The 19,214-nt window shown below is 31.4% G+C and overlaps 1 protein-coding gene across 3 annotated transcripts; it reads right to left on the bottom strand.

Annotated features, from left to right (window-relative positions):
- Positions 1–1,441: 1,441 nt before the first annotated feature.
- Positions 1,442–8,249, bottom strand: LOC107896654 (auxin response factor 1). 3 transcript variants are annotated; one of them, XM_016821874.2, is made up of 16 exons: positions 8,097–8,249; positions 7,948–7,969; positions 7,193–7,294; positions 6,939–7,045; positions 6,220–6,315; positions 6,074–6,130; positions 5,738–5,890; positions 5,554–5,638; positions 4,788–4,878; positions 4,525–4,689; positions 3,779–3,898; positions 3,624–3,699; positions 3,354–3,522; positions 2,796–3,280; positions 2,244–2,434; positions 1,442–1,933 (listed from the first exon to the last, which is right to left on the bottom strand). In XM_016821874.2, exons 3-16 carry the CDS (start codon positions 7,236–7,238, stop codon positions 1,765–1,767), a joined length of 2,010 nt encoding a protein of 669 aa, XP_016677363.1. In that variant the 5' UTR covers positions 7,239–7,294; positions 7,948–7,969; positions 8,097–8,249; the 3' UTR covers positions 1,442–1,764. The 3 variants fall into 3 exon arrangements, with proteins under 3 accessions (XP_016677363.1, NP_001386761.1, NP_001386762.1); NM_001399832.1 differs by having other exon boundaries at positions 1,449–1,933; positions 7,193–7,325; positions 8,097–8,248; NM_001399833.1 differs by having other exon boundaries at positions 1,449–1,933; positions 7,193–7,289; positions 8,097–8,248.
- Between the last annotated feature and the right edge of the window lie 10,965 nt (positions 8,250–19,214).

Genomic DNA, 19,214 nt, shown 5'->3' with positions numbered 1-19,214 from the left:
GGGTTTTCTTCTTCTTAATTTCGATGGAGAAGATGAACACCAACTAATGCCTTAATTTTCTTTAATTTGATTTTATGTTAAATTATTAATTTATAAAATTAACCTTGGTAATTAACATTTAAAATAATTTAAATGGTGTCCATAAAAGTCCACTCAAAACAACAATGGTCTAATTACAACATAAATCTCTTAACCATTTAATATCATAGCTATTTAGTACCTTTACCTTGTAGAACTCTAATTTTGCACCTTATGCGATTTAGTCTTTTTTTACCAAATTAAGCATGCAAACGATAAAATTTCTTAACGAAATTTTTATACGAACTTACTAACATACTATAGATATTAAAATAATATTAAAATAAATGTTCTCATATTGAATTTGTGGTCCCAAAATCACTATTCCAATTTCACTGAAAACGAGTTGTTACAGAATACTTTTTATGGGTTGTTTTCTTCACCGCTAATTACGTTTTTTGCATGGTTGTTATGTTAGTTACTTTTTAATCCTATTTTAATTGTAATAGCGAAACGCTGCGTTTAAGGGAGATCTGGAATCGTTTAATGAAACAATGCATTTGGCTTAGATTGTTAGCACAAAATAATCCGTTTCAATTAACCGTCGCCAGGCCATTACTGGCTATTTTTCCCTCTTTTATTACGAGTGAAGGACACCTGAAGCAGTTATAAAAATAGAAGGAATCAATTGCTCGCCTCTCTCATTCTCTCCTAAAATTTCTCGCTTCTTTCTTCAATAAATTTCTTCCGAGAATTTGATACGTTACACCCTCTTATAAACCCAAAATATACAAGGAAAATAATTGCCTTTTAAGGAACCTATTTCTATTTTAAGCATAATGTAAGCTATGCCGAAACAAGTTCCATGGAGTTCGTTTTCTTTCTACCCTTTCTTTTTCTTTATTTTCCGTCTCTTTCAGTTGGTTGGGAACTTGAATGTAGGCCAATCTGATTCACTAGTAATAAAGTGAAAAACAATGAATTCCTTGATTGATTCTTTTACATGAATCTTTTTAACTGATTGTTGTTTGTTTTTATATATATTTAGCAGCAGCTTCACAGTTGGGTTTTCGACCACCGCAAAACATGTTGAGGCTTTCATCTGGTAGTTCTTTTACCAGAATCCCTTGGTCGAGTTGGCTGGCCTCGTGACAGGGTTGCTCACTGCTTAGCATAACCCGGCAGTAGTCCGGAATCCCATATCAAAGCTCTGACGAAGTTGGAATGTTCAGCTAATTCCTCACAAAATGCAGAATCAAATTCACTCCTTCCACATTTCTTGATAAACCAACATAAAAGTACAGCGAAGGTATCCAAATGAAATGAGACAAACTATATATACATATATACAAAGGACACATATGTCATGTTATGTATATTATATATAAAGAAAAAAAAACAAATAGACTTAAGAAAAGAATAATAGGGCAAAAGAAATAAACTTTCCGGACTATTTCAAATCCAAATGAACAATTCCCCCTATGAGAGTTGCTTTAGCAAAAACTTTAAAGAAGAATTAAAAAAAGGAAAAAGAAAAAATCTAAACCTGAACCCCATCATCTTTCAGGCAATGCAAATCTCACATTCCAGATGAATTTGTTGACACAACAGCAGTTTCCTAGATATAGAAGCTGTTTCAGACTTGCGATGTCAATTGTGATATATCATCTGGGTAATGCATATATATATATAAACAAAATCTTGAGCACTAGCTTCCTTTTTTCTCAAAACTCTTCTATGGAAGCACTATGTTCCTGATGAACGATCTTCAGGGTTGATAACTGTGTCAACCCCAGCCTTGGTTGCTTTGCTATCATCATCATCATCATTCACCGGAAGTTTTATCTTAGGTGATAACTTCCGGACTTCCTCTGATGTATAGATAAAAATTTTCCTCACCATGCTGCAAAACTCACTGCAATTGAAGGTTCACAGGATCAAAAGGAATCAGTACTGAACTCAGATTTACACTGTATCATAAAAAACACAATTAGATTTTTTCTGAACTTCCCAAAAATTTCATTTCAATTTATCATTCTCCCAATAATAATGGAAACTGTCTGATGTATTGTTGAAGACGAATAAAATAGGTTAAGCTTATTTCTCAACATATCATATACAGTTCTCTTAAACATTTCAATCAAACAAGAATGCAAGTGAAGGATTTAAGAATGTCCTCCAAACAAGAATATAGCACCATTTAGAGATAGGAAGATTGAACTTACTTCCAGGGATCATCCCCAACCATCATCATGTCATCTTCATCATCGGTATAGACAACTTGCCAATTCTTTGTTGATCCACAAAGCTGACCTTTAATGTCAAACATGTATTCCAGCTTCTTTAGCAAATCCTCATAACAGTCGAATCGTGTCAAATCAACAGCCCTTCCAACTGCCATACCTTGCATGTGAACCTGAAAAAAAAGATATGCTTGTTTAATAAAATGCTACCATATTAGTAGTGACATGCACACAAATCATCGCATAGAATGTACAATAGAGAAATAGATATACTACAGTACATTTGCACATTTAAGTGCTTCTTAAATACACAAGTGAGGTTCACTAGAATGTAAAATCAATCTTTTAAGAAGGATCTCTACAATGTTCCCCAAGCATGAAGAAAAATGCAAACAGAGCTTGTCAAAAGTCATAAATATATGTAAATTTGACAACAAAAGGTATTGTGGAATTTTCAGGGGATTCTAGCATGCAAAGGTATTTTCTTCTCAAGCATTTTTTTTATTAAAAAAAAAAGAAGGGTGATTGAATGACCTTTGTGCAGCTCCGAATTTGCTTGCTCTGTGACTCCTGAGGAGATCTCAGGCACTTCTCAGGTTCACAACTTATAGAAGGAAGATCAGACTGATTAAGATTTGATGGATCAGATTGCTGGTCAGAATTAGCATCTAGTGAATGAAGTGGCTGGTCATCCACACCAGTCCCAGAAATTGTAGCCAAAGGTGAATTTTCTTCCATGTTTATTTTGTCAAGTAACTGAATACCAAAAAGTCTGCAGCCATTCCCAGTTCCCTGCTTTCTTTCACTAGATTCTTTGTTCACAACTGGTGCAACAGATTCTGTAACATTCTCAACTCGGTTAGGCCAATACATTGAGCTGCTAGAAACTGCAGCCAGGGAGCTATTCCTATTAAAGCCAACAGAATTAGGCTTTGCAGCGGAGGATAATTTAGGTGATGGGTGCCCACGTTGTGCATCACAATACGAGAAAGGAGATTCAACTGGTGATTTCCATATACCTGTAGCATAAAGTGGTCAATTAAAATCTCAAGCAATAGCTAGATAAGGGTGTTGACAAGTAAACAAATGTACCAAGTGAAGAAAGATCTGAAGATGGTGAAGGTAGAACGGGTGGCCTAGCCCGCTTGTTCCTTTGTGCAGGTTGTGAGATGGAAGAGTTACTAGTTGCAACAAGAGGCTCTAATTCCCATGGGGACACCCTATCAGGACGTATGATGGATGAAGGTTCATCCCATTGAACCTGAAAAGAGTCAAAATTGTAAGAAGTGTTCAGAAGTCAAATATCCCAAGAAATGTCTTGCCTCAATGGAGAACAAGAAATTACAGAAGAAACCGGTTAACCTTGAGAGATCTCCACTCAGAATCAGCCCATGCAGATGATTTATTATCCTCAACACCAACAATTGTGCCACTGAATCTGCAGGCAGTGTCTTTACAGGTTAACAAGCACTACTGATTTCCTACTACTAGAAAAAACAATTCGGTCAGACGAATACCTTCTTTCAGGTATCTCTTCACCCTCAAATCTCATTTTGAACCTCATCCCAACTGATAGCTTATGGCTTTGAGCTTCAAGAAATTTGTTTACACTCACTATGAACTCAGACAAACTTGTTCTAGTAAATAGAATGGTTGTTAGAACAAATTTCCTTTTTCAACAAATACATACAGAACACAATAATTACTCAATTTTATTTAATCAGGGCTATAAATTTCAAGAATCTTTACAAATGGGGACTTAAAAAAGAACTTTAGTTCATTGGACCCCACTAAAAATGCCAGAAAATATGAAGAGAAAGAAAAAAACAGAAATGTACAGGCATAGAGCAAGAGCATGCATATCATACCCTAAACCCTATCACCTTCTTAAATTATCGCATCTGAATAGATATACCAAAATCTAACGCAGCTCACTCTTCAAGAAGAGTATATTTAATACATGGTGAAGGAAGAATAAATAATGACCTTAGAAGAGAAAAAGATACCTACAACTTTAATCCACAAATAATCAAAATTCAGGGCCAAACAATAATGATTATAAATAAAATGTGCTAACATTAATTAACTCAAAATCTGCAACATACAATTTCTTCATTTTAATTAAATAGCAAATAAAATGAATGGACAACTAATTGTAATAACATATTAACAACAACTACAAAAATGGGTAAGAATATTGATAAAAAATATGATGACATAGGGTTACAATTGGATGGCTTTGCAGGATGAAAAAAATACAAACCTGGGCTTGTAGAAGATGGAAAACATACTTCGCGTAGAAAGGGCATGAGATGCAGTGGCAAGCACCCCAAGATGCATGCTATGACTAGATATAACAGAAGAAGGCATATTTGCCTGTTGTCTCATAAGCCTCCTCACTCCAACACGCAGCTCCCCATTAGCACCCCTGGAGAGCAGCAAATATGAATGGATAGTGATTAGGCAGTGAAATAAACAAATGTAACAAAAAAGAACAGTTAATGGATTTGTCAAGAAAGATATTGCCTCAGGAATATGAAAGCATCTCCAGCTACTAGCTTTTTGGAACTAACAAAGACACTCCACCCAGTAGTGAGCAAGTGGCGCCTAGGTTGTCCTGCAGATAGTATTTAACTTTTTAATGATGAGGAATGGGATGCAAGAAACAATAGTACCTTCATATCACTATAAGCACACTATCATAGATATAAGTAATAGATGTCTCCAAAGAAAAAACTATATAATAAAATTACAATACCACATTTTCTTTCAATTTTAAATGCATACCTGTAAAGTAAAGAATAATATAAAGGAATTGATGCAAAACAATTTTTCTTTTAACTTCTTGAGCTTTCAACTTAGGAAATCAGTTCTTCCAGTTTCTACAACAACTTCACGAGACCGGACAAATACCAAATCATTAAAAGATGTAATATTAACTTAGTCATTTGAACGTGATAAGTGGCTCCAACTCCAGGAATCTTGATCACAACCAACACGTGTCAAAAGGCTCTTCTCTAATTCTGACAAACTATGACCTACATAATTTTCAAGCTCCTTGATTCAAGGAAATAAGATGACTTATTTGTCTCTAACTCTACGTTCATAAAACTTTATCCAAATTCAAAAAGTAAAAGTTGCACATGTAGACGGTAAAGAAATGCTCCGAGTAACCAGATAGAACAAGTGCAAAACAACTTTGACCAAGCTTACAGCTTAGATGATTGAAGATTTCCAGCTCTCACTAAGGCAACCTATAAAAACATCAGCCAAAAAAGCAATGATATATAACCTCGAAAAATATGCCGAAAATGCCATTCATTTCCATGCAGATCAGTTGCAATCAGTTCCTGCCATGGTGGCTGCTGTGTCATGTCCTGGGACAAGAACCGCATAGAAGTTTCAGAAAAATTCTAACTTAATGGAATACCTCAAATTCAAAATGAAGGAAATGCAATCAATGTGTTTAAGCTGACCAGCGGGGGCAGACAATCATCTGCATGCCGGCGCAAAACTGAGAATCCACCATGGGTGCTTGTGTCGGAAGCAGTAAGAGTCTTGCAAAATGAATGGACTATGCACCTTTCAGGTTCTTGAAGTGGATCATCTGGGCTCATAACCTCACTTTGCTGGACCATATTGGAGGAAAACATAAGTGAAGGCAGCGAAAGTGTAGAAAGATATACATATGCTGCTCATTCAAAGTAATTTCAACAAGATATTCTGGAAACTAAATATAGCTTCCAACATCAGCTATATGTCATAATTGAATTAAAGAGAGAAAAAGGGGCAAAAAGTGGAAGAGAGCTCACATCTACTTCAGGTACCAGGGTTATTTGGGCATAAACTTCATCTGTATCAGGTTCAGCCTGCGATTGGAGGTAAAAATTACTTAGCATAAGGAAACTGACAAGTAAAACTCAAAAGAACGTAAAACCAAGGAGTATGAGTAACATACCTTACGCTGAACAGAAGCCACTTTGCAAAGTATTTTAGATGGCAGATCGAATGAAGGCATTTGGTGTTCTAACCCTTGATGCATTGATGCCTCAAGCTGTACATAAAGAATAAAAAGAAACAAAAAGTTAGATACTAGAGATTAATAGAATGAACATTGTGTCAAGTTAAAAACTTACACCTAAAATTTGATAATTAATGACTGATCATACAGGAAAGAAGTCTTCAATCAGAAAAGCATTGTAAATAATCTTGAAAATATGTAACAAACACAAACTTGACAGTAAACATTATGAAATGCAGATGAGATATTGTGATCTTATTGAATGGTATACATTCTCAAAAGAAATTATATCTTTCTATAAACCTTCTATAATTCATTGTATCATATGAATTGTTACCAATCCTCAAATATGATTGACAACATATATTAATAATGTTTCAAGACACTGCATATGACCTTTTCATATTTTTACTTGCACATACTATTATCAGTGACTCACCAAAAAGAGAGCAAGAAGCAAGTGCTTACAAGTACCACACGATAACTGCATTAACTAATATAGAATGTTCAAAACAAGAACACTATGAAAAAGGTTCACAAACCAATCCAACCAACATTTTAAGAACACGTCAAAGTGGACTATCGCCTTAAATTTCGAAAAATAATCAATATCAAAAAGATATCAGATTCAAAAATTTACAGTACAGTAGACATACTTGTTCCATGTGACCTTGTGGGAAGTAATAAACACGCTCCCCAACACGAGGAAGTGTGACAAGAGGTCCAGCACAGGCATGCCATAGTTCACGATATAAAGGATCATCTGTGATCACATAAAAGAGATAGGGAAGAAAAAATTTAAGAAAAAGTAATAAGTCACCGTAATATCTTGTGATACCAAGAAACTAAATTTCAGTTTGACACATTTAAAACTTAGGAAAATATGTAGACCATGTAAAAATACACAAACCTGCTTGTTGTTCAGCAGATGGAATTTCTGATGCCGGAAAAGCCATAGAAACGCCCTCCAAAAGAAACCAGCAGAAAGCAATCACTCAATGGAAACCCTGTGCTGAAGATTGGTTGTATTAAAGGATACAACACTGAATTTATAGAAGTAAACATGTAAATATAGTGCAAAACCATTAATTAAGATTGCATTTACAATTGAGGTTACATTATTGTTCGTTCTGATTATCCTACAAAGCTGACTGATCAAAACCCTTAATTACTAATTGCTACCTCTGTGTCAGTCTACCTCTACCCTATTTTGAGCCTTATAGGAACCCGAATATTAACAAGTCCCTACAACAACGAAATGGACCAACAAAAATGAAAAGTGAAAAGAAACCCAACAATTCTAATGATCCAAACTGCTGTTTACAATATAAATAAATAAATTCAATGACTCTAAAGACCCGGCGATTCTGCAATTACAGAAATCACAATCTTCGCACATACGTATCACATATGTGAGAAAGATAGAAAAGAATGAAAAAAATGAGCTGAGATCTGATAAAAAGGGTCTAATTATATATTTTATTTCTCAAAATATATATATATAAAAGAGGAATAGTGAACAAAACTAATTGGTGACCAGTAAGCAAAATTTTCAGTCAACAAGTGCAACAGAAAATTAGCATTTCTTCCCCTATTTTCTTCCATTTCTGAGCAATCAAAGTACCCCCAAAAATTTACTAATTTGAAGAGGGGAAAATAACTTACCTTTGAGTGCTCTCTGTTCAATCTGGAGGATCCAAAGAAACAAAAATTAGGCTTGAAAACACAAAGCAGATCCAAAAAAAAAATATACAAAGTAATTGAAAAGAAAAAAAAAATAGAAACAAAAGGAAGAAGAAAGGAGGGAGGCGAACAGTGTAAATAAGTTTGTTTGCGTCAATGTTCGGTCGAAGCCGACAAGAGCTCTTTTGGCTATGGCTGCCTCTTTTTCTGTTCTTTTTCTTACACACAAACACTCTCTCTCTAGGTTTTTTCTTTTGTTTTTAGCCCTTATTTCTTCCTCTCTCTTCTAAATACACCTATAAAAAATTTAAAAGAAATCCCCATTATTATTTTTATCTTTCTATTATCATAAATAAATATAGATTTAGTCTTTTTCCCACTATTTTATATCATTGACTTAAATTTATGAATATTATTATATGTTTTCTGAAAAATAAACATAATGTTTTTAATTTATTGAAATAATATTTTTTATCTATAAAACTAATTTTATTTAAATTTCATAATAACTAAATCATGTTAAAATAAAAAAAATTAGGACTCATTGAAATTGAATGCTTATGTCAGAAACAAAAATATTACAAAATAATAATATATTACATAATTATCTATTTTTTTAAAAAATTTATATGTCAAAACTCAATAAAATTAGTTTCATAATTAGATGTGTATGTGAAGTATTTTGGTCTGAATTTATTTTATGCCACTTATTTTGAAAACATATTGAAATATACAAGTATATTAATATTTATATTTTAAAACTACATATTTATTAATAAATAGTCAAATCAGAATTAGATAAATAGACTCACTCCGATACTTCTTCTTTTTTTTTTTTACAAATTCAACCTTAACTATCGATTTTCTTCTTTGTATTCAACCTTAACTATAGAAGGTTGTTTTGTTTTTTTCTTTTTTTTTATTTTTTTCTAAAAAAATTTAGATTTACAGTCTACATTCAAGATTTGTGACTGATCCTCTCATTAATATCTTTTTCAAGATTCGAACTTGAATTATCCTTTTAAGAGTGCAATATGTATTAGCATTACACTCAACTATTTATTGGTGTTAACCTTTTAATTTCGAACGAAGAATAAAATGACTTTTAGTCTAAACTGCTATTTAATAATATGAAGTTAGAAAGAGTGATACACCTGATAGAGATTTATTTTGAAATTTTAAGATAAAACCAATCATATTTACTGAATAAAATATAAATTAATTTCAAATTTTTTACTAATACTAATTAAGAGGAACAAAAAAATATATAAAAACTAGAGTTGAATATTAGAATATTTAAATTATTGAAGTGGAATTGAAAAAGAATTTACTATGTAAATGAGATTTATAGAAGTAATGGGGGCAGGCAGGCGTGCCCTGAAATTCCTACAGGCAGCATCTTTGGGCTGGCTGTCCCTTAGTTCACGTCACGCACAACAATTTCCCTCATTAATTAAAAGCTACCCTGCTTGCCTTACCTACGTATCTTATCTTAATTAATTACTTCTTTATTATTATTATTTAATTAATCATCTGTTTTTTTAGTGCAATTAATCATGCTTTGTACGTTTTGTGACATTAATTAATCCTTAATAATTCTTTCACCTTTGACTTTGCCTTCACTTATCAGTATCATAAACAAAAGGAAATTAAACAATAATTGGTGCCACTGCTCTAACCCTGTAACTAGTAGATTTGGGTTTTTTTTTTGTTTTTTTTAAATATATATAAATTTTAAAAAATATATTTAGGTTCATCCATAGTTATATTATATCATGATAAAATTCAAAATCGAGTCTGATCAGGCTCGTAAATAAGATAAAACTCTTTTAATGTTAAATTTTTCTATCCTCAAAAAACTTTCTTTAAAGAATATCAAATTTATTATCACTCGATCCAATAAACATAAATAAATTTAAAAGATTAATATAATATCATGTGACTTCATTATATTTAAAAAAATAAAAATAAAACATGTGGAGTATTAGACTTCATTATTGATAATAACTCTATTGATCTCGTATAAGGATGGTAAAGTCCGAACTGTCTCATGGATTTTGAATCGATCCAATCCATATGAAGTAGATCTTTTTATTTTTTGAAAAGTAGATGCAGGATGGAGTAGGGTGAATTTTTTCTTTTAGATAGTAAATATGAAGTGATTATGGTAATTATTTGCCTCGCTCCGCTATACAAAATTATTATTTTATCCTTATTAACTATTAAAAGGGTAAAATATATAATAATGATTTATAGAAAAAATTGTTCAAATGTTTTTGAAAATATTAAAAATAAATAGAAAAAATTAAATTAAAATAGAACAAGGTAGAATAGGGATGGATGCATCCAACATTTATGAATATGGTAATGAATTTCATAATTATACATTTATAGTGAAACAAAGCGGATGCTGCACCAAAAGGTGCCAACTATAAAACGTTTGGATTTAACAACATTCACCCTCCACCACATTGCTCCATTGTTATCTCTAATTTCGCACATTAATTTAACTTAACTAAATTTTGTAAATTGAATTTTACATCTAATTTTGATTTTCAATCATACGAAGATAAATGTTTATGGAATTCTTAAATTATTTATAAATTTCTCAAATTTATATATAATTGAGTTAAAACTGAACTCATTAAATATAAAATTTTTAAAATATATATTTAAACATTTAATTTCATAACAAACTAAAAATAATTTATTACAAAAATATTTAAAAAAATTATAAATATCTAAAGCTTAATTTTTTTTCCTTTTATCTAAAGCATCAATTAATTATGGCATCCATAAAAAAAAGTACTCAAAGGCGAAATTTGACCATTAGGTTTCAAATCTAACATGCTTATGTCATTTTTTCTAATTTTTTCTGTGTTGTTATTTTTCTTTGTGATGTCATTTTTTATTTTTAATTTCAGTAGTTTACATTATTTGAGGAGATAAAATATATTATATTTTTAAGAGAAAAATAAAACATATTATTAAAAAAAATAGTCACAAATTTAGATCAAAGTAAAAGAAAAAATGCATTATTTTAGGAAATATTCTATTATTAGTTAGATTTTAGACAAATACAAACATGGAATGTTTTAGAAATAACATTGTGAAAGAGAAATATGGTTGTTATTTTTAAAAAAAATGTGGAATGGGGAGTTGATGTTTAGCCATCATTACTTTTTACTAAGGTTATTACTCCTTACTACACATAACTTAAAAGGCAAATAAAGTTAGGCATAATGATTTATTTATCCTTTCAACAATAAAAAAATTGTTATTTTGATTTTTTTATTTAATTTTTTTTGTCATTTTTAGGCTTTCAATTTGTATTTTTTTTATCAAATCACTTTAAACTGGATGGAAAGGTTAACATTTTTTTCACTTTGCTGATGTGGTATACGTGGATGACATATTAGCGCTTACTAAATTTTTTAATATTTTGAAGTTTCAAAAAAAATATAAAAATTATTTTAAAATTTAAAAATCATTAAAATTATTTAAAAAGTATAAAAAATTATTTGTAACAATTTTTAAATTTAAAAAATTAATTAAATGTTGAAATGTCATTTATATGATAATCCACATGTATCTTACATTAACAAAGTTAACAAACATTAACTATTCCATCTATTTTTGAGTGATTTGACAAAAATGCAAGTTTAAGGGCTAAAAGAAACAAAAAATTAAATGAATGGCTAAAATGATTTTTTTTATAAAGTTGGAGGGCAAAAATATCATTATGCCAAAAATCTAATATATATATATATTAATAAAATACAATATCTTGTATAATCTAGTACTTTATTTGTTGTTGATAATTATTAAAATGCAATATTAGAACAAATATTTTTTATTAAAATTTATTGTCACAATTAATTTTTTAATAAATTAATGAAAATTTTGAGATTTAAGTTCGAATTTAATCTTATGCAAAACATGTGTAGATTCTCTATAAAATTATTATGGTCTAAATTTCATTATGGGTGAAAATTGTTAAAATTTGTTTTAATTTAGGTATGAATATATTCCGGTCATCATCATGTTCATGCACTATAATGATTTGATTCCGGATATGTATTATTTGTTATTGTATTTGTAATGTACTTATTCTTTCTTCAAATATAATCTTATATGAAGAGTGGCATAATTTGAGTCATCATAAAATATGTTACAAAGAGTGTTGTAGGCCAATTTTGGGCTCTTTTACAAAATACTCACAGCCCAATTTTATCCACACTTAAACCTCAACCCATTTCATAAACCTAATACCCATCTAAATTAACCCAAATAAAACCCAAGTACAACCCAAATACAACCCAATACCAACCTAACCACTACCCATACCCAAATTAGCCCAATAACAAATAGCCCAATTCTAACCCTAGCCCCCCCCCAAAAAAACCAAAACTTTCAGCCAAGGAAAACCCTAGGCCGCCGCATGCTAGGCATGCCTCTGCCCGAGACCTGGCACCAGCCACTACCACCACCACGCCACTGCTGCTCACCATGCTTCTCTGACAACGGCCATACCCTGCAAAAGAAGACAAACATCAAGACAGAGGCAGACAATACAGGAGCAGTAGCAAGAGGTTTAAAATATTGTTTTAAAATGGCTATAAGAGCCAGATCCAATTGTAAACAGGGGGATTTTTTAAAAAGATTGAAAAGAAAAAAATTACAAAAATCCCTCCGAATTTTGAACACAAAAGAAACATCAACAAAAAACGTTGCATTTTTTTCCTCTTCTTTCGAATCTTTTTTCTTTCTTTTTTTGTTTTTTTTCTTTCTTTATATATATACATATACATATATATATTATTAAAATATAAAAAAAGGAAAAGTGCTAGTGAAGGACGGTGGCCGGTGACCGCCCCCCCTGGCCGGATTTCCTTCCCCCTCCCTTCTCTCTTCTTTCTCCCTTCTTTTTTTTTCTTTCTCTCCTCAAAATGATTTTTTTGTCAAAAATTGGCCTTATATAGCCCTCCAAAACGACGTCGTTTTGGGGGCTGCCCTTTAACCCCAAAACGACGTCGTTTTGGCCTAACCCGATCTGACCCGACCCGTCTTACCCTAGGATCCGCGTGTTTTTTGTTTGATGGTCTAATTGCGCGATTGGCCCTTCCGCCTTTTCATGTTTTCGCAATTGAGTTTTTAATATTTCCTAATTAGGCCCCGAAATTTGTCGCGCTTTGTGATCTAGTCCTCTGCCATGCGCTGCGTTTTAGGAGGAGGGAATATTGCGCTTTTGGTCCCCCAGAGTTGCCCACGTGTTCATTTTGGTCCTTTGCCCTTTATTTCTTTTTAAATTTGCCTCAAAATTCTGTTCTTAGTTCGATTTAGTCCTTTTTCGTTTATTTTCATTTTTTTTACATATTATTAATATTATTACTATTATTTTATTTCTATTATTATCTTTATTATTACTGTTAGTATTATTTTCATTACTATTATTTTTATTAACATATTAATTATTTTCTAACGTATTATTATTACTAATTATTATTATTTCTAGTTTTATTATTATTAATATTAATGTATGTATATTATATATGTATGTATATATATTTATATATAGTACTATTTTAATTACTTTATTTTAATATTACTATTATATTATATTTGATTTTTTATATACTTCATTATTCTTTCTAATATTATTATTATTATTACTCGTTATTTATTTCTAATATGTATATATTATGTAAATGTTTAAATATTATATTATATATATTCTTCATGTATGTTATGTATATATGTTTTCAATATTATATTTTTTATATATTATTATATATATTTTAATATTATTAGTTATATATTTTTTATACTATTATATGTATATTTCTAATACTATTATTTATATATATATGTGTGTATATATTTGTGTAGGAAAGTAGTTTTTTATTATTATTATCATTTCTAAGGTATGTATATATTGTATATGTTTTATATATGTCATGTATATATTTTTAATATTATTAATTATATATATTTCTTATACATTTCCATGTACATATTTTTATACCATCTTATGTATATATTTTTAAATACTATATTGTATATGTATATATATTCTTAATACCATATTGTGTATATATCACTATTACATTTATTTTACTCCTACTATGTTTGTTATTAATATCAAGACATATATTTTATTATACTTGTATGCATATTTTATATATAGTATTATTTTCGTATATCATTATAATTATTATACCCATTAGTTTCACTATCATCACTTATTATTTTATATTACTATGTATATATTTTTCATATACGTCATGTGCACACATTTTTCATATGTATACATGTATATATTATGTATATATTTTAACATTATTCGTTATATTCTCACTATCAAACATTATATATAGTTTACATACATACTCTTAATATCATGTATCTATATTCATTATTTCCATTTCATATTTAATTCTAGTATCATATATATCTTTATTGTTTATAATATTATTGTCACATTTATATTTGCTTCAATGTACCTCTAGATTTGTCTTTTATTTTTTTATTTATTAATTTGCTTTGCATTACTTCGAAAACCATATTCTTGTTTTCTAATTAATTTCAATAATCAAGGCAACGTACCGATTTAACGTTAAACCATCGATTTCATCGCTATGTTGGGTGAATATCAATCGACTTGTGTTAAAACGGTATATCCTTCTTAAAAGAAAGCGAAACTTGATATTTCTCGTGTTTTACTCGGTCACGATTCAATGTTACTTTGAACTTGCAATTTTGAAAATTAAGACAACACTTGTTTATAAGATACCAATTTTGGGCGTCGCGAGGGTGCTAATACCTTCCTCGTGCGTAACCGACTCCCGAACCCTAAATTTTCTCTAGATTTTAACGTAGACCTAAACTCAGCCTTTTATTTGTTTTAATAAGAGATCTAATAGGTGTCCGATCACACCTAGGAAAAAGGATTGGTGGCGACTCCCTGTTTATTTCAAAAATCAAACGTCAAATTTCAATTTTTTTTCAATAAATCGCCACAATTAGTGACCAAGCTAAGCTAAAATTTTTACGTCGCTACAAAGAGGATATGGACACACAAATTCCAACTCGAAATAAGACCCAGAAAATTAGAAAAAAATTATTTATAAGATTTGAGTTATAATCTCTAGATAAATTATTTAATTATTTTTTTCATTGGAGCTTTGATCCAAGTAGAGGTGAAGCAAAATTTTTTTCAAACACTAAAATTGAATTGTAAATTTTTTTAAAGTTAAAATGTAATTTTATCACTGTATTAATGTAAAATTTTACAATGTTTTGAATGATCAAACCAAAAACTTTCCATTTTTGAATGGACCAAAACTGAATTTTAAATTCTATGGTGTCAAAATACAATTTCATCGTTGTATTAACTTACAATTTTGAAAATTTAAAGGGCTTAAAGAAATAATTTTACATTTTAGGACGCCAAGCAATGTAGTCGATTCCGCATCGGTTACGATTGAACCAACTGATACATGTTGTTCCAATAATAAACCAAAACTATTACTTTTCTTTTCCGCACAAGTGTAAATTCTAGTCTATACTAGTTGCGCTAGCTTGTTCAGTCTAATTCTGGTTGCCACAACTAGAACATTGTGCACCGGTTGGTGCATGAATAATGTTAAAAAATAGCAAAATTTATTATGTTTACCAACTTAAAATTTTTTTATTAACCAAATTTAGAATTTAAAATTTAAATTTTAACCAAGGTAAAGGAACAACTTTAAAATTTAAAGTAAAAAAAATAATAAAAAAGTAAATAATTTATATAATTGTGGAGTGTATCCCGTATTCTTGGTTGAACAAATGGCAACATCACGACCGGAAGCTTCCCGATGTTGCGATGATGGACGACGTCGTGATGATGCGAATGAGAACGTTGTGACGTGGCGACGTGTTCCCCACATAAATAGGGTTCTTTCTCTTAATTAAACTCTGCTATCTTTTCCTAGTTAAATTCTGATTATTCTAGGAATATTTTAGTCATATTGCCCACGAAATTCAATATATAAAAGGGCTTTAGCAACCTTAGAATTAACATCTTCACATCTTCATAACATTAAGATTTTGAGAGAGTTTTTAGGAAATTTCGTGTTTCAGCCAAAGGGCTTTGTTATTCGAGGTTAAGGGTTTTGTTTTTTATTATCTTCATCTTGTACTCTTCTATTATTGGCTCATTTATTGAAATATTTTTTCCTATGGTTTTTTATCCTTTTCATTGAAAGAGTTTTTCCATGTAAAAATTTGTGCCTAATTTTTCTCTATTTTATTTTGTTCATTTCTTATACAGGTCTATCCCCAATAAACTGGTATCAGAACATATTATGATTTGGCATTCAACCCATTTAGAGATGACGACAATGAGATACGATATTGAGAAGTTCAATCGGATCATAAATTTTAGTCTATGGCAAGTTCGAATGACGGCAATTCTGGTTCAAAACGCTTTGAAGAAGATCGTTATAGTGTAAAAGTGTAACGCCTTAGATTTTGGGGTTAGAAGTTTTGAGATTTGAGATTAGGGTCTGCGCGTAGATCGACCAATTATGTGTGTTTTCACATTTTAGTTTTAAAATGGGCCTGCTGGTTTAGTGGTTGGTTGTGTGTTAGTTTAGTCTGGGGTCTCGGGTTCGAGTCTTCAGGTGTGTTAGTGGGGAATTATTTTTGCATCTTCTAGTTGTTCTGAGTTAAAGATAGTTATTAATTTTAACTTTATTTTTTATTTTTTTTGGTTTTCTTTTATTTGATTATTTGAGGAAAAATTTTGGCACTTCTCTTTTTTTTTCTTTCTAAACGTTTCCTCCCTCTCATTTTTTGATTTTCTTTTTTTGAATCGAGAGATTTTCTCCTCTTTCTTTCCCTCTGCTGGTCCTCAAATTAATTTTAGGTTTATCATCATCGTTTTTGACCAGTGGGTCTCTATGTTAGCTTGGGGAGCGAATTGAACGATTCGAGTGCTTATCTTGTAAATCAGGTGTGTGTTTCAAAACTCTTTTAGGTTATTTGTGAATTGATGATTTAATTTTGTGGCAATTTGTATTGCGTGTGTGATCAGAAACCCTTTCCCTTCGTTATCGAATTTTTGATTTGATTCGGTGAATTCGACATTGTTTGTGTTCTTGTGAAATTGACCATTTGAAAGGTCGAATATCGTGGGATAGCTTGAAACTAGGTGGGATTTTGATTTATTTTTGAGTTATTAAGGATTGGGGAACGTTTCGACAACAAAGGCACATTCGGTAGCCTATTTTGGTACGGTTTTGTGACTACACGGGTGACCACATGAGCATGTACCCCTACATGGGCGGTTCACACAGCCGCGTGCAATTGGGATTTACGGTTATGGGTTGATTTATGTGCTACACGATCGTGTGGCTAATTTAGGAGAATTAGTCAATTTTCACACAATCGTGTCCCCTGGGCATACGTGTGTATGTTTTGGACACACGGTTATGTTTGGTAGGCACACGAGCGTGTGAGACCCTCACACAACTGTGTCTACCCTGTACTCTATTTTAGCACAAATGGATAGAGAGTTACATGACGTGTTCACACAGCCATGTCCCTGGCTTACACGGGCGTGTGCCTCAGCCACATGGTCGTGTGCCTCCTCTCATACGGGTGTATTGACCCCTACACAGCTAGAGTACATGGTCGTGTCGTGTGGTCTTAAGTCACCAATTTTAGTTCTGTGTATGTGTTGATTTGAAAATGTGTCTGTGTGTTTCGACCCTTGGCTAAGCTTTAGTGAGGGTAGTTAAGACTCTGATCTGGGCTTTAGCTTATGTGTTATTTGTGACTATTGTGTGAAATATATGATTCTGAACCTGGTTAGCTGGGTGTGTGTACATATTTGTTTCTGTCTGACTGTCTGTCGATGTGTTCATTGTTTCTTGAGGTTGTAAGCATACATGCACTTGCATAAAGAAATTTTGGGGTTGGTTGTGAAGAGAAGGAAGACTGATTTTGATCTTACAATTTTACTGCAACTTACTCGTATAGCAGTTTACCGCACCGTACTGCATGAATGTCAGCTTTACTGCGTACCATTATCTGATCTAGCAGTTTAACTACAACATGTCTGTACAGTGGTTTACCACAATGCACTGTATTGTATATACGCTAGCCTTGTTGCGTATTTTTATATGAGTGGGTTAGTCCACATACATTGTATGTAAGGTTGGATGGGCCTTTTGAGGTCCTATGCGGTGTGTTTGGTTGGATGAGCTTATATAGCTCTTTTGGGGTGTGATTGGGGAATAGAGCAGTTTTTTGGCTGGATGGATGGGTTTTTATTACTTGACTGCATTCATATGCATCTATCTGAGTGACCGAGTGTAAGATTATTTGACTGTATTCTATCTGATTGAATAACACTTGTGATTGAGTGTTTTATGTATAATATTGTGTGATTGAATTGTTACGTACTATTGGTACATTGGTTCCAAGTTTACTTTCCGATTCTATGAATATATGTAAGTTTGTTTCGCTATCAAATTGATATTTGTAATACTGTTTATAGTCACTTGTCGAACTCACGTTGAGCTCGTGTAGCTCACCCTTTTAGTGTTTCCCCTATCATGTACATTTTCGTCTTCTGTAGCTAGACTCGGCTTGCTGGAGGTCTTAAAAGCATTGCATTTCTAAAATTGGTTAATAAAGTGTTTTCTATAAATCTAAGTTTTATGTAAACGATTTTGGACTATAAGTTCTGTTTTAAACACTGTAGTATGAAATTTTGTGTTAAATGCAAGTAAATGTTGTTTGGATTGAACAACTGTATTTTGAAATATCGGGATTTGATAATTGAATTTTTTTTCGTAACCTAAATATTGTTTGTTTTTTGACTTGTTGAACCAAAAACTTTCTACGATCACTTCAGTGATCAATGTAACCTTAGGGATTCGGTCTAAACTTCTAGGCCATGTTTTTAGGCATTACAAAAAGCCCGTCGATGCGAATTAGATTGTATAGGATGAGCTTGATAAGAAGGTTCTGTCAACAATTTAGTTGTGCCTCATGAATAATATGTTGTAGGGGGTGCTTATAGAGAAAACGACAATAGTCATATGGAGAAAGTTAGTAACCCTATACATGACAAAGTATTTGACTAATCTATTGGTGTTGAAACAACGCCTATACATGTTCCATATGAATGAAGTTGAGCACTTTAGGGTTCGCATCAGTCAATTGGTTACTCTTTTGAACAATCTTAAGAACGTCAA

The sequence above is a fragment of the Gossypium hirsutum genome, chromosome A10 (assembly GCF_007990345.1).
Source record: "Gossypium hirsutum isolate 1008001.06 chromosome A10, Gossypium_hirsutum_v2.1, whole genome shotgun sequence".
NCBI lineage: Eukaryota > Viridiplantae > Streptophyta > Magnoliopsida > Malvales > Malvaceae > Gossypium > Gossypium hirsutum.
Note: the sequence above shows the minus strand (reverse complement) of the source record. Positions and strands in the feature narration are given on the sequence as shown.

What these genes read in the sequence shown, in the direction of transcription:
- LOC107896654 (XM_016821874.2), bottom strand. Translation starts at nt 7,238, where the DNA reads ATGGCTTTTCCGGCATCAGAAATTCCATCTGCTGAACAACAAGCAG. An exon ending in TGGCTTCTGTTCAGCGTAAG is followed by an intron (nt 6,131 to 6,219) that starts GTATGTTACTCA and finishes CTCCAATCGCAG; the next exon opens with GCTGAACCTGATACAGATGA. An exon ending in AAATTCGGAGCTGCACAAAG is followed by an intron (nt 2,435 to 2,795) that starts GTCATTCAATCA and finishes CTTTTTTTTCAG; the next exon opens with GTTCACATGCAAGGTATGGC.